Below are 16,397 nucleotides of genomic sequence, written 5' to 3'. Positions count from 1 at the left end.
CCATCTTGACTAAATTAATTCTTCCAATAAACGAGGCCCCCCCTTTTACTAGTCTTTTCAGCTCGTCTTTTATTTCATTTATCAGAGGAATATAGTTTATTTGGTATATGCTTATTACCGAAGTCGTTAATTTTATTCCAAGATATCCTATTTTGTTTTTCCTCCAGGAAAAAGGGAACACATTTTGTAACCTTTTCTTTCCTGTGACTGCAAGATTGATATTTCGGATTTCTGATTTAACCGGGTTTATCTTCAAGTTTGATACTCCTCCATATTGTTTTAGTTCTTTCATTAAGTTAAGAAGGAGAAGGAGGAGGGCAAGGGTTGGGGAGGGTGGAGACAGTGTAGAAAAGGGGATTAGTAGTAATTATCTGTATTCAAGTGGAAAGGAATCAAAGGGAACAGATCAAAAAAAGAACGGAGGGTATGAATGAGATTAAGTTTATGACCTATAACGTGAAAGGGCTAAACTAACACATAGATACTGAGGGAGGTCCAACAATACTCAATAGATATACTATTCTTCCAAGAGACTCACCTAACTAAAAATATAAATGTGAAATTATATTCGAAACATTATCAAACATGGATATGTGCGGATTCACCTGTAAAGGGGGCAAAAGGAGTAACAATTGGTTTTTCAGTAAAAGTTGATTTCCAATTGGAGGATAGAATGGAAGATTTGGGAGGTCGATTCTTGTTTATCAGGGGGAAATTATTAGGAAAGAAATATACACTCGCTAACATATTTTGCCCAAATAAAAACCAGCAGGATTTTTGGAAGGGACATTAAGGAAACTCATGGAGTTTAAAAAGGGGAACCTGGTCGTGGCGGGGGATTTTAATCTGTGTTTGGATCCCAGATGGGATGTGTCATCTGGGGGGAGAAGAGAAGGAGAGAGGAGTCTTAAATCTTTGAACGGGGTATTGTATAGATATCAGTTGGTTGATGTGTGGAGGATAAACCATCCGAGGGAAAAAGATTACACCTTCTTCTCACATGACCATGGTACATATTCAAGATTGGATTATATAATGGTGGAGTATAGACGTTGGAGATAGTGAAAGGATCTAAGATTGAAGTTCTGTCATTATCAGATCATGCCCCAGTCACGATGAGGTTTCAAATGGGGAGTGGAGAAGATAAAACATTATCTTGGAAATTGAATGATTCGCTTTTACAGGATCCTGAAGTGGAGAAGACGATAAAAAGGGAAATTGAACAATTTTTTTAGATAAATGAGACCGAGGGAATGTCAGAGACAATAGTGTGGGAGTCACATAAAGCTTACATCAGGGGAATATTGATTTCTATAGGCATAGAGAAGGAGGAGGAAAGGGGAAAAAAAATAAAACAGGCCATAGAAGAACTGCAAAAAGTGGAACAAACTCACAAAAAGGAAAAGCGGATGGATAAATATCAGAAGATAATACAAAAAAGGATGAGTTGAAAGAACTGATGGAACAGGATTCTAGGAGGATATTTAATAGAATGGCTAAAGAAAGATATCAATGGGGGAATAAACCAGGAAAATATTTAATGAGAAGACTCAGGAATAAACAGGCGAGGAATTTTATTGAAAAAATTAGTGACGGGAAGGGAGAGAATTTGTTGAAAACATCTGACATTGCTAGAAGGTTTCCTAATTACTATAGTGAACTTTATAATGTAAGAATGGTAGATGTGTTTAATGTCTAGACCTCTTATCTCACAGAGTGTATTTCACCCTGATTTGGATCCATCGGTGAGGAAGGAGGAATTCCCCTCTATGCCCTAAGTGTAGAACAGATGTTGGTGACCTGTTACATATGCTATGGTGCTGCCCCAAAACTATTAAGGTATTGGAATGATGTGACTGACAGCATAATCTCAGTATATATGATTACTGGTCCTCATGAGTGCCTAGGCTTTTTTATCTGGCCCAAAAGCAAATTGCCCACTTTTGGATGTCACCACGTACCCCTACCAAAAAACACTGGGTTAAACAAGTTAACACTATCTTGGCATGAGAACAGTTGACATAGCAGCATAGAAACGATTTAAGGGAATTTTTCTCTATCTGGCGACCTTGGTTGGATACATTGGGGCTTACCCCTCCCCAGTTGGTTCTGCATAGGCTCCTGCAAGAGTGAGGGGTTATGTGCTCCAAGGACATATACATTTAGTTTTGTACTGTACAATAATAAGACCGTGTGTAGGCTGTGCTCTGTATAATACATCTCTTCCTTAAGTAATATTGATGTTTGTACCCTCACTCTGCTTACAGCTTTTTTTTTGCCATGTGCTGCTAATGTTGGTTTTGTATTTCATTTCTTTGTTTTTCTTGTTCTTTTTGTAATAGGGGCAACTGTCAAGGTGCATTACAATTTGCGCTACATGTATAATTTTGGCATTTCCTAAGTACCTTTTTTTTATGGTAAAAAAAACTTTTACTGATTGGAAAAAAAAATAAAGTGGGGAGAAGAATCCCTCCTTGCTGTCATGAAGGGGGGGGGGGTGATTGGGAGGAGAGGGAGCAGGAGCTGGAACATGTTATGTGTTTCATCCTAAATGCAGGTGGAAAATCTAACATATTCCAAAGGTGAATTTAATCTTTAAATGACCAGCATTGTTTTTTATATAGTTCACAGTGCCGCTGCAAGTCTAGCTGTTGGTAATTCCAATCCAATTTAGATTAAGGGGGGATATGATCAACATGTATAAATACATCAGTGGTTCATATAGTGAACTCAGTGTACAGCTTTTCACCCTGAGGTCATCACAGAGGACAAGGGGGCGCTCTTTACGTCTGGGGGAAAAAGAGATTTAATCTCCAAACATGGAAAGGTTTCACAGTGAAAATGTGGAATAGACTCCCGCAAGAGTTGGTTCTGGCCAGCTCAGTGGATTGCTTCAAAAAGGGCCAGGATTCTTTCTTAGATACACAGAATATAACTGGATACTAACATTTATAGGTAAAGTTGATCCAGGGAATATCCGATTGCCTCTCTGGGGGATCAAGACGGAATTTTTTTTCCCAGCAGGAGCAAATTGGATCATGCTTTGCTGTTTTTTTTGCCTTCCTCTGGATCAACTGTGGGTATAGGATTATAATTTTTTTTTTTTAATGGTTGAACTGGATGGACCTTTTGTCTTTTTTAAGCCAGACTAACTATGTAAAATTTGCATATTGTTATTGAATATTAAGTAGTTCATAGTTGGATCAGCTCATTTTTCTATTACAAATTTTTTTAGTTGAAATGATAAAGGAGTATTTCAGACAAAATGTGAAGCTTGGCAATAAATATCCAACTGTTTTACCTGTTTTGAATGTACTGCTTGTAAGAAAACATAATGCTTCAGAAAATGTTTAGCCTATAGCTGGAATTAAACCTGTCTCAGAGAATCTTTCTTTTTTTCACACTGAGTAACAGGATATTACTCTACATTTCATTTAATCCATAATTAAATCTTTCCTTGTGCCCTTCCTATGATTAGAGGAGTTTGTCATTAGCTCCTGGAGTGGGTTTCATCATTCACTACAGTTATGCAAAAAGAACTTTGCTATAGAATGGTCTACAACTGAGATACTACATACTCCATCACAGATACGTTTACCCCCATTTTAACACTGTGCTTCATGAGCACCCCATAGGTGAATACCCTCACCAAAAGCAATGGCAGAAACCAGGTACAAGAGAAACACAGCAAAACTTCAGGTAAACATTTATTCTGCCAAAGGCCTGCAGAACACTCAAACCACGCAGAGTGATGAGACTTCCCTCGCACCAGAGCATGATCTCTGCATCTGATTCTAGCTCTATCTCGGGCTTGCAATACATGAAGGTAGTTTTTTCTGCAACTGTATCAAACTTAGACCACTTACAGCCATCCTTGTCTAGAGCAAAAAAATGTCAAGCTCCTTCTTCACCCCTGCCATCAAAGTGAAATGTCTCTACCAGAGGATGCAGACATTGAGGAGAATAAAAAGGACCTAGAGGCAGTGCTAGAGGAGGCCGTGGAAGATTTCTCACCCCCAGCTTCTCATACACCTGATATTTTAGCTTCACAAAACATGCTTGCAAGTGTAGATGAGCTCAAAAGCCTCGGCATTATTGCATTTGGTTCTCCTCTGTCTCATGTCTTCTGGGATATTGAGACCTGTCTAAAAAGACATTCTGCATAGAACCACATTGAATAATATCTGGAATTCAATTTCACATTTCACATTTATTTCTGGACCTATATGTGTCTCCTGTTAAAAAAAAAAAAAAAAAAAAAAAAAAAAAAAAACCACTGAGGACAATCTATACTGAATCTCTTTAACCTCCTTGGCGGTATGATTCTTTCCGATTTTTTTGTGCTAAAAGCGGTACCATTTTTTTGCATGGAAATATGTAGTTTTTTATTGCAGGCTGTAATTTTTAGGAATAACTCACTGAAATCTGTACGAACAAGAGTCTATTAAACATTCCTGGATATGATAAAATTTGAAACACGAAATCATAAATTATAATTTAATAAATAATCATAAAAAATTATAATATAATAATAAATTTAATTCAATAATATAATCAAACCAAAAACACTGAAATTTGAAATACAGAGGCAAATTCGCACATCGCTGAGCAAAGTCGCAAAATCGTTTTCAGTGTCTGGTGACGAATTTCCCCACAAATCATCACTCAATTCTGCAAGTGGTTCTGATTTACTATCGCTGTTCTAAAACCGCTTTTGATGTAAAGGGACGCTTTTTGGACGCCAAGGACTTTTCTAAGTTTCCATGCAGAAAGAACATTCAAAATGCAGGCAGGGCACAAGACAAAGCAGTAGGGACAAAATATATGTGAAATGCATTGAAACAGCAATGACAGCAAAAATGACATGTGACGTATGTCCCGACGTCACAGGGACCAGAACACGGAAGCCGGATGCCGGCATCGGCCGGAGGAGATGGCCGGGGACGCTGCAGGGGACACATCGCGGGAGCGAAGGACAAGGTAAGTGCTGCAGGGACCCCCAGAGCAACGCCGCATGGTAAGCCCGAGTGTAGCTCGGGATTACCAGTTTTGGTATAGAAATTTTACCCCGAGCTACACTCGGGATTACCGCTAAGGAGGTTAAATATCCTAAATCTCTTCCCAGGGCTATTCCAAACCATTAACATCAAGTCACAAAGTGAATTTCTTCCATTCTTCCCATTTCCTCCTATCCTTTTTCTCCATCGCCACTCTCCTCCTATCTTGTCCAGAACTTCTCCTTTGTTCCCTCAAGCTCTTCCAAACTGTTGTATCTGCTACTGTATTGCCGAGTATTGACCTACCTACCCCCTCCCTGTACCCCTCCAATCCCCCCCACCCTCCCCCCATACCCCCAACCGCGCTTCGACTCCCCCCCTCCCATTTCCCTCCCCCTCCCATTTCCCTCCCCCTCCCTTTTCCCTCCCCCTCCCTTAGACTACCTATTTGCCTAAAAAACATTTGTGGCCCTAATACCACTTTTGATTCAACTTTGAGGTGAAGCTCTGACCATGTGTGATTCACCAGCCACCTGTCTTCCTCCATGCCCTACCACTCTCTATATCAAATGTCTCTAGCGACCCATCTAAATGGAAGGGTTATAGGGTTTTAAAAATGAGGGCGAGTGGAAGAAAAAGAGGGGAAACAAAAAAACAAAAAAAAACAAACAAACCCTTCCTCTCCCTTTTCCCCCTCGCCATCCTCTTCTCTACTCTATTTCTCCTTCCAACTACCTGCCATTCATCCTTTTCAATATCCCCCATCTCTCCTGCCTCTTCTTCCCACTCAGGTATCGCTATTCTCTGTAATTCTAGTCTCTCACAAAAGTCTCTCATATCTTCCGGGACTCTCAATCTTGCTGTACGACCATTTTTCCACCCGATTAAACATGCCGGGAAACCCCATCTATAGTTTACGTTTTGCCTCTTCATCTGTTCTAATAGTGGTCTCAGGGATCTTCTTCTTGTCAGAGTCTCAGCTGCTAAATCGTGAAAATGTGGATTTTTATTTCTCCATATTTAATGTCTGATCTTCCCTTGATCTTCTTCAATATCTCTTCTTTATCCCTATAATTATGGAATTGCACAATTACATCTCTTGGTTTCTCTTTACCCCTTTCTTGTTTCCGCTTTCCTATTCAGCATTTTACATATTGAACGCATTAGGTCCTCCCCGTGTGGAATCTCTGGTACTCCTCGAATCCTTAGATTATATCTCCTATCCCTGTTTTCTTGATCTTCTATCTTATATAGCAGTTTTCTTTGTTCTTTTCTCATTTCTGCCGTCTGTTGTTCTAGTTTCAAAATAATTTGGGTTTGTTTGTTCACTATTCCCTCCATTTCTTCCACTCTAGATATCATTTGCCCCAGATCTTTCTGTATTATCGCCATCTCTTGTTTTATTGATTTTTAAAGACTTTTAAACATTTCTGCAATTTTTTTTATTTGGCATTAATAGTTCCTTTTCTTGTTCTACCGCCTCCAATCTTTCTTTCTTTTGTTGCCTGCTATTAGCCATTCCCCGGTATAATCTAGAACTATCTTCCATACTGATTTCCAGCTCACTCCTTTCACTCATTCCTTGTTGTCTTTCCACAGTCAGATTCCCCTGTGAGGGTATATACTTTTTAATCATACCGGTTTGGGGAACCTTGGGCCCACCTCCTTTGGCTACTTTGTTTTTCATGCCGTTAGAGACTTATTTCACTTATCCAAGCTCTGGGGGGGATTACTTAATTTTACTGTCCCGTATTGTCCCTTTAAATTCCCTCCTTATAAGTTCTCTCTCTTCTGGGGACCCGTGCCATTTAACTGTGTCCTTTTCCAACTAGTCCCTCTGGGTGGTCTCTCCCCTTAATTTCACTTGTAAAGTTTGGTCTGCTCTCCTCCTTTCATTGGTAGGAAGGGTAAATTTAATAACAATTTAATTAAAATTAATATTATTATAATATTATTATTTTTTTATACCTTAAATTCATCTGTCTTTAGACAGGCCCTAAACTTCATCACTTTATGTATTTTTCACTCCATTGATGTCCTTTTTGAGAGCTGGCAAGTCTCCTGGATTAGCAATTGCTAAACTACAACTCCCCATAGATCAGTGTTTCTCAACTCCAGTCCTCATGGACCCCCAACAGGTCATGTTTTCAGGATTTCCATTATTTTGCACAGGTGATTTGATCAGTTTCACTGCCTTAGTAATTTCCACAGCTGTTTCATCTGAGGGAAATCCTGAAAACATGACCTGTTGGGGGTCCATGAGGACTGGAGTTGAGAAACACTGCCATAGATGAAGCTGGTCTACTACTGCCTGACCTGTATTTTTACTGTTTGGCTTCCCTTTTAGCAACTTTACATTGGTGGCTTGCCCTCCCTGATGGGAACTCGGCCCTGGACTTGGAGACGGCTATAGTTTTCTTCCCGTAACTGCTCCAATCCTTAAAGCGGTACTCAACCCAGGACCCTGCATTCAGTATATCTGGTTTCCCACAGTACACACAACATGGAAATGCAAATATTTTAGTAAATATAAACTGCTAAATACCTTTTCTCATCGGCAGTTAGAGCAGTCTTGTGAATTCTATCAGTATTCAGCAAAGCACTGGTTAAAGCTTGTAGGAGTTTTCATTCTGCTCTAGGAGGATGCAGAACACACCAAACTGAGCATGTACAGAGTGTCTCCGCACGATATGCCTTATCAGGAGATAAGAGGGGGACATTGGAAGAAGGGGAGGATCAGAGAAGTCAGGATCAAACAGCCTTTTTACACAATGCAGAGGTTTAACCCCTTAGGTTCTACAGTGAGTATGTCAAGCATGCTTTACTGCATATACATACTGATTTTACTGTTGTGGGTTTAGTAACGCTTTAATACACAGGGGACCCAGATCCTCCCTGGACCCTATTCATTAGGGCAATGGTGAGGGCTTGGATTATGATACTTAAATGGTCTTCTGCTCCTGGGATTTGGTCTCCGAATACCCTCTTTGGGACAATCCTATCCTTCCCCATCTTTCTACCCTCTCTGATCCCGATTTGGGCAAAAGTAAGTATTCATACTCTGAGGCATATCTTCCAAAGGAGAGAACTCTGTTATTTTGACTGAAAGAAGAATTTGCTCTTCCTGACTGGTATTTTTTCAAATACCTACAATTGGGGCACGCCATTAGGACCCAACTTCCTGAAGTACCTGTCCTCCAACAAAACTCCTTAGCTCTTCTAGAAGCCTTCGATCCTGGCACACCCTTTTCAACGTATGCCTTCCTCATAATTTATCTTGGGCTAGGAACCATCTATTGTCCCAGAAGTGGAAAACTGATATCTCTACCCTCTCTGAAGTGTAGTGGAACGATGTGGTAGCTCTGTATACTAAACTGATACTATCTGCTTGGGGTAAATGTATTCAGTTGAATTTTTACATAGAATATATTATACCCCTCGGGTACTTTTTATCATACGGTGTGGAGCTGCCCCCTGTTTTTGATTACTCAAAGCAGGTTACATCCTGCTGGGCTAAGGCACAAAAACTATTGCTGGCTTTGGATCCCGTTGTTTTGTTGTTAGGCAATTGATTCTCTCTCTATTTTAAAACATATTAAACTGCTGCTGTTCTATACTTTCTACTATGCCAAAAGGAAATTTCTCCTTAAATTTAAACTCTCCATCTCATCCCCCTAAAATGATTGGTGCACAGCACATCTGAACTCCCCTCCTACCAACCAACATATATGTGCAAAGGCTGCCCAGCGAAATATGATAAAATCTTGTTTTCTTGGTTGGTTTTGGTTTGATTAACTCCCCCAACACTCACACTCTCTCTCTCTCTCCTATGTGCCTTGAAGACCATTGTTATGATGGCATATGCTAGCACTTAGTTTCACTGAATTTTCCTTTCTGTGACGTCCATACTGATTGTACTTCTCTGTGTTGCACTAATGTATAATTTTTGATATGTGGTATTTTTATATACATTTTTATTAACTTTAATAAACTTTTTATTGTTAAAAAAAAATGACACTGGGTAGGGTGTGTTGTCAACCCAAAATAAGGCTTAAGAGCTGAATGCATTTCTGGCAGATAAATGGGTAATTTTCTTTACTTGCTGTGTATTTAAAAGTGTACAACACTGGGAAATGTGCATATACTGCATATATTTATTTTATCTATTTATTTTTTTTTTACGAAAGGTTGATTTACTAAAGGCTGATAGACTGTGCCATATGCAAGTGCAGTTGCACCCAGAGCTTAGTGAATGTGGTGAAGGTCTGCTAATTTACATCATCCAATCATGTGCAAGCAAAATGCTGTTTTGTTTTGTTTTTTAATTTTCCTAGCATCTGATTTGGTATTCTTTACCACATTCAGTAGAAAATGAGTGCAAATGCACTTGCAAGGTGCACAGTTTATTTGCCTTTAGAAAATCAACCCCATTGTATTTCTTTAATGGCTTATTATTATAACGATACAGTATATCAGAGTCTGCTCTGGATGGATTTGCCCACACAGATGCCTGGACCTTTCTTTTGCTGCAGGGATACTTCTTCTAGTTTAAAGCCAGTAAAGGACTTAAAGGTGGCAGTGGCTTAAATGAACTCCATGTATTGGTTGGAAAAAAAAAATATGCCATACCTTAGTATACATAGTAAGCAATGCAGGCATTGTAGCTGCTACTTTTGGCTCCAATGAGTGCAAAAATAGTTTGTAATAGGTCTTTCCCTACATTTCCACTGTTTGTTGACAGCATTGTAATCCTTTTTAGGTCTGTTGACATGTCCATTGTCTGCAGTAAGCTTTTGTCACGTGCCTGTCTATAGTTTGCCCATCCTGGGCTGCAGTTTTGATTGAATAAAATGAAATGGACAGGTCTGCAGTTGTAATATTGCTATCGATTATTGTAATGTGGCTTCTGCCATTTTGTAGTGAAGAAGCTGCAGACTGGGTGCCTGGGGTAAAAACTACTTTTAGCTCTTCTCCCAGTTCCATCACTTCATTTGTTATTAATTATTTTGCTCATTTTTACTGTGAACAGATGTGAAGCTTCATGTGACCTTTTATTACGTGTGGCATTTATTCAACTTAAATCCCAAAACGCATCCATCTGCATGGCTTTGCCTCATCTTATTCACAGCTCACTGTTAGTCAGGGAACATCTAAAGTGAACCAATTTTGTGTTCATTTTATTTCATAGTTTGTGGAAAGGGTCTCCAGACTCTCATTTAAGGAAAGTATCCAAACAATTTCCATATATAACAAGCACCCTTACAGAATCTTCCTATACCCATGGTATCTGTCTATTTGCTGTCTCTGAAGGGTCTTCTTTATCCAGGTCATGATAAAGCTAGTAGTAGCAGATTACAACACCAACAGTCATTCAACCAGACTTGTTCGTTCTGCAGAGTTCGATGTTTTGCTGCTTATCCAAGCCATTCTTTTATTTCTGAGTGTTAGGAACATACAGTACACTATTATTCATAGCCACACAGGTAATTCTGTTTATTTGCAGTAAAGAATGAATCGTACCTTAAACATAGATAAGTACAGCCCCTCCCAGTACCACAATACCCCTTGTGATAATACCTGAACTAATAAATCTTAACGTGTGTAAAAAATCATAACATATATGTGTAAAAGTCCCATATAGTAATGTATATTTCCTGATGATCTTCCAGTTTTTCACCAATTCTCAGTTCTATCAAACCAAACTCTTCATAATCATAAATAGTGTTTCCATGAAAAAAATGTGAGGTCAAAAATCTCCAAGTGAGAGCACATCTTGGGTGACAGTGGAGGAGCACTATTTATGATTATGAAGAGTTTGGTAAAAAGTCATTCAGTGTAGCTTAGGGTGTGGTTGCCATCATCCCTATTTCCGTATAGAAAAAGTTCCACCTTACATTTTATGGGATTCTTTAGGCAACCTTGAAATATATACAAAGAAACCAATTATTTAAAAGATCAACATTTTATTTGAACACGTTTCTTTTATCTGACACATTAGTACATATTGGATAGGCAATACATATAAATAAACAACAGTTTTTAACAAGTCATTGACTTCACAAATGTGTGGTTTTTGCGATATGTATCCAGAGGTATCCCCCAAAGCTGATTTCCATCTTGCAACCTCAACTTTTGACTGCAGATATATTCAGCCAAATCCCATAAAATGTAAGATGTAACTTTTTCTATATGAAGAGTTTGGTTTGATAGAACTGACAATTGGTGAAAAACTGGAATATCAAAAGGAAATCTAGATTACTATATGGGACTTTTTAGATGTTATGATTTTTTTTACACACGTTATGATTTATTGATTTAGGTATTGTCCCAGGGGGTATGTAGTATTGGGAGGCACTGCACTAACCTATGTTTAACCCCTTCATGCCTAAGGGTAACACAAATCTAAATGCCTAAACACTATTTTGCAACGTTGACATGTGTTGGTAAAACCGTACATATCATCACAACTACCGTGTTTTTTTCAGGACAAATTGGGCTTTCATTTGGTGGTAAATGGTAAGGGATATCTCCTGATTTTTTTTTTATTATCAAAGGAAAACTGGCCCAAAATAGTAAAAGAAAAAAAAAACTTACTACCAAAGAACAACTCAAAATAAACAATAGTGTGCATTTTGTTTTTGTCTTTTTTTTTTTTTACCTAAAACACACTGACACTAACTGATACCAAATTGGTTTTTAATCCTGACCTTGACCTAAACAACCCTAGCAATGAACTTGATCAAACCTTGATCTAGGTATTTTTTCTCTTATTTTTTAATATTTATTTATCTTTTTTTTTTTTATTTTAACCTTTTTTTTCTCCATGCCAGGAGTTAGAGAGATGCAGTGTATCTCTCTTCTCCATTCTTAGAGAGAAAAAAACAAGGGGGCCGGCTGCACAGTGACTGATCACTGTGATAGCTAATCAGAGGCTATCACAGCAATCATTTGACCCGGAATCGGGCGTTCCGGGTCCCGATCGTTAGAACGGGACCTGGGGCTCTCAGTGACACCGCGGTCTTTGTGCTGGGAGCGCGCAGTGCGGCGCGCTCCCAGCACAAAGACATGTATGCAAATATGCTGCCCCATGGAAAAAAACCCCAGTTCCGTGAGGCCGCTTATTTGTGTGACATCAGCGTCAAGGGGTTAAGGTATAATTTGACAGGTGTATGGGTATGTGAAGGGTGTAGGCGACTGTTAGAATGATTTTTTTTTTTCTTTTTTTAGGTTGCTCGCGGGAGTAACATCAATAGTAGCAAAAAGCAATCATAGTTGTACCTTCCTCATGCATATGGGCTTTACAAAGACCTCACACAATACACTTTAGTTCTTCCACCCATATACACCAACCTATGCAGGCACTGGAAGTGCTATTTCCTCTGCTGTGGTGATATGCATTGGTCTAGGCCAAAAAATCAACCAGATATAAACAAAGGGAACTTTTTTTTTTACCAAAATATGGGAGCCAATAACATTTTTTTTTTTGTGGCTTTTTTGCTATTAGTATAAGCATGTGGGCAAGAATTTGTTAGATGTCAATTTGTGGGCATGGTTTAATTTTCATGTTTATGGCACGGAAAGACTGCTACTAAGAGCCAATAAAACCCAGGCTTTTGCCACTAACAACAAACTAATATACTGCACTTAAAATACAGCCATCTTTAAGTAAAATGTGCATGAAAATATTTTTATGTCAGTTGTATTAATATTTTTGCGGTAGAGTTGCAACTGCATAACAAAATATGAAATTTCAAATACATTTTAAGAGTCAAGTTGGTGCCCAAACACTAGCCTCTGCCTTCTTGGACAACTGCTTAGCTCACTTAAAGCTAACAGGTAGCAAGCAAATATAACAGACACTATTTCATGCAGTTCTGTAATCATTAATACATCATTAACCACTGCCTGTTTCGGCCACATGCGTGGCCCCCCTCCCATTGCAACACCATCCTCCTGCCTACTCCCCTGGGATTTGACAGAGCGGGAGTTTGTCATCAGATCCCAGCCAATGATTCATGGCCGTTACCTGCTGATCGACCTTCTGTGTTTCAGATTTTTTGCCACACTATCATAGTAGCACTATAAGTCTCTGATCACCACCATTACTAGTATAAATAGAAAAAAAGCAAGTAAATATACATTATCATTTGTAGAAACTAGATCTTTTACGCAACCAATTAATATACTTATTGGGTTTTTTTTTTTGTTTTGTTGTTGTTTTTTTTTTACCAAAGACTTGTAGCAGAATACATTTTGGCCTAAATTTATGAAGCAATTAGGCTTTTACAAATTTTCTTTATTGCATGACCATGCAGTTACTAGTTAAAGTAGCTCATTGCCGTATATTAAAAAAAATGGCCTGGTCGTGAAGGGGGTAAAATCTTCAATAATTTAAGTGGTTACATTTTAAATGCAGGCAGTGTAAGTACCTGAATGTACTTAGTGTGATGATACTCCCATTCTGTAGTCCCAAGATAATAGCTAGGAGGGATAATTAGATCTACAAAAACTCTTTCAATGGTATATTTAACCACCTCCCGCCTGCCATATAGTCCAATGACGGGCGCAAGGTGGTTCTCTCGTTCTGATAGGACATCATATGACGTCCTGCCATTCTCACTGCGCATGCGCAGCTCAGGGAGCGCGCGGCGCCTGACGGTACTCTGTGTCCCTCGGACACAGGATCACTGATCACGGAAAGAGCCGAAGATGTCGGCTCGGTCATGTGATGAGCTGTGTCCAAACACAGCTGATCACATGTAAACAGGGAAATGCCGGTTATTGGCATTTCTCTCCTCTCGAGCTGTCACGCTGACAGCTTGAGAGGAGAGCCGGTAATCGGCTTTCCGCGGAGGGGACATGTACACTGATCATCAGGGCACTGATGATCAGTGTGGCCCCAGAAGTGCCACCTGTCAGAGTCTATCAGTGTCAGCTGAACAGTGCCACATGCCAGTGCCACAATGCCACATATCAGTGCATATCAATGCCACAAATCAGTGCCCATCTGAGCTGCCCTTCAGTGTCACCCATCAGTGCCAGTCAGTGCCACCTATCAATGCCAATCAGTGCCAGTCAGTGCCACCTAACAGTGCCATATATCAGTGCTGCCTTTCAGTGCCTATCAGTGATGCCTGTCAATGCCCATCAGTGCATCTTATCAGTGCCCATCACTACAGCCTCATTAGCGTACATCAGTGAAGGAGAAAAATCACTTATTTACAAAATTGTATAACAAAGCCTAAGAAAAACTTTTTTTTTCAAAATTTTCAGTGATTTTTGGTTTGTTTAAGAAAAAATAAAAAACCCAGAGGTGATTAAATACCACCAAAATAAAGCTCTATCTGTCACAAAAAATATACAAATTTCATATGGGTACAATGTTGCATGACCGCGCAGTTGTCATTCAAAGTGTGACAGCGCTGAAAGCTGGAAATTGGCCTGGGCAGGAAGGGGGTATAAGTGCCCTGTAGGCTAGTGGTTAACAGACCAAAAGGTAGCAAGTAAGAAATGTTCATTGTTAGTATTTACATACACTTTAAATCCAGAACCTGAAAGATACCAATATTAACCACTTAGCTGCTTTGCATCATTTGACAAGTTCAGATTGAAAGCAGGAATTCACTCATTTTTTTTTTTGTCCCTGAAGGTCCAGTAACATTTAAACATGTTACTTTATATTAAAAGATACTACTGGCATTTTATAAAAGTTTAAAATATTCTTAATGCTGTGCAGAGCTTTGAGTTTGACATTTTATGTGCATTCTGTATGCAGCTTAATTGGCTATTTTAGGTGAAGGTTTCTTAGGCTTTGGTGGAATTCATAACATGAATTTTTATTGCTCATATATTCTGCCCTCCTGAATGCTCTGCGTATAGATTCATCTTATTAATGGATGTTCTCGATAAGATCAGTTATTACTCTGCTTCTAAAAGAAAATATGAATTTAGCATCTTTGTAATGATTGTAGCTGAAAAGTTTGTAACTGAATCGCTTTGTTCTCATGTATCTCATGTATTTCTTGTGTGGTGATTTTGTCTTTTTTCTTTTTTTTTTTTTTTTTTTTTTTTTTTTTTTAGCAAAGCATGAAGAAAGAAAAAGAAGGTGAGGAAAAGTGGAAACGTAGAGGACTTTCTAGCATTCTGGGACCTCCAAGGAGACCCAGCCGGCAAGATAGTAATGCAAGTATGTATGATTTGTTTATTAGATTGGCTCTCTTCAACAGGGAATACTTTGTGCAAAAATATACATTCATATAGTGAGGCTTGCAAAAATTATGTTTGTAATGAGCATTTTATCAGTCTGAATGGGAACAGTACAAAATAAAATGTTCAGTTAAACCAAATTTCATTTCTTTTAGCAGTTACTTCAAAGTTGAACGAACCATTGTCTAATATGTCTTCTCCTGACTCCCCAAATCTAGCCACCTGTTTTGACCATTACTGGGCTACCTTGCCCCTTCAGTAACGCAGCTTGTAACAGCAGTTGTATGGAGACATCACATAACTATGACTATGAGGAAACACTTACTGTTTTTTGGAAGTTTTAGCATACCCTGGTAGATTTAATTAATACTTCTAAATATTTACATGTGAGATGCAAGCTTAAAATAACCCTTCATAACAGCTTTTTGCAAAGTAAGACTTTTTAACGAGTTGGAAAAATCATTTTGACTGTCATGTCCCAGTTTATCTGACATTTTGTATGTAGAATGCAGCGGTTAAAGGATAAGTTCGCCTTTTCACCCCATGTTACATGTTACACCAATGTTTGAGTGTAACATGCAGTATGGAAGCAAACATGACCACAGAAATCCACTTACATTTGCACTCTTACTAGAATCCTAGAATGTACCTTCTGTCTTATATCGGTTTATAAAATTAGCATATCCTTACATCCCTATGTCTCACACAGCCTCGTCCTTCATATCTGCTGTCCGCCCTGTGCAAAAACTACACTTCCCATCTGCCACCTTGGCAGATGAGTTACAGAGCACACTCATGTTCACAGGTTCGGGCACGATCACAGGTTCTGTGCGTGCCCTCTGGTGCATACACTGCATGCAGCCAGTGAGACAAGGCTTCCTGAAGTGGCTGAGAGTGTTCCCTAGCACATTCTCCTGGGACCTTTTCAGCTGCGCAGTTCAAGTTTCAGAAGGACGGCTGGATGTACTTGCGTGGTGATATCATATCATTTGTAGTCCAGCTGTCCTTGAACTTTTCTATCTCAAAGTCTATACTTCAAATACAAAACTTAGCTCCGAAGTAGAGTCTGTAGAAGCCTCAGCATTGCATCCATGGTACACTAACTATGATTGTAGTGCTTTCCAGGCTGAAATGGTTACATTTTATAAATGCATATTTTTTTCATAACAGTATGAAAAAAAAAATGTAATAAAA

The 16,397-nt window shown here is 39.0% G+C and overlaps 1 protein-coding gene across 2 annotated transcripts in view; it reads left to right on the top strand.

Moving 5' to 3' along the window:
* ARHGEF12 (Rho guanine nucleotide exchange factor 12) overlaps positions 1-16,397 on the top strand; it is a 266,310-nt gene that overhangs the window by 162,442 nt on the left and 87,471 nt on the right. For both annotated transcript variants that reach the window (XM_089678557.1, XM_089678556.1), the window contains one exon: positions 15,078-15,183. In XM_089678557.1, the coding sequence (XP_089534683.1) occupies positions 15,078-15,183 (106 nt within the window). The remainder of the gene's footprint in view (positions 1-15,077; positions 15,184-16,397) is intronic.

This window comes from Staurois parvus, unplaced genomic scaffold, assembly GCF_062004578.1.
Source record: "Staurois parvus isolate SC_StPar_1 unplaced genomic scaffold, SC_StPar_1.0 ptg000207l, whole genome shotgun sequence".
In the NCBI taxonomy this organism is placed as follows: domain Eukaryota; kingdom Metazoa; phylum Chordata; class Amphibia; order Anura; family Ranidae; genus Staurois; species Staurois parvus.
Note: the sequence above shows the minus strand (reverse complement) of the source record. Positions and strands in the feature narration are given on the sequence as shown.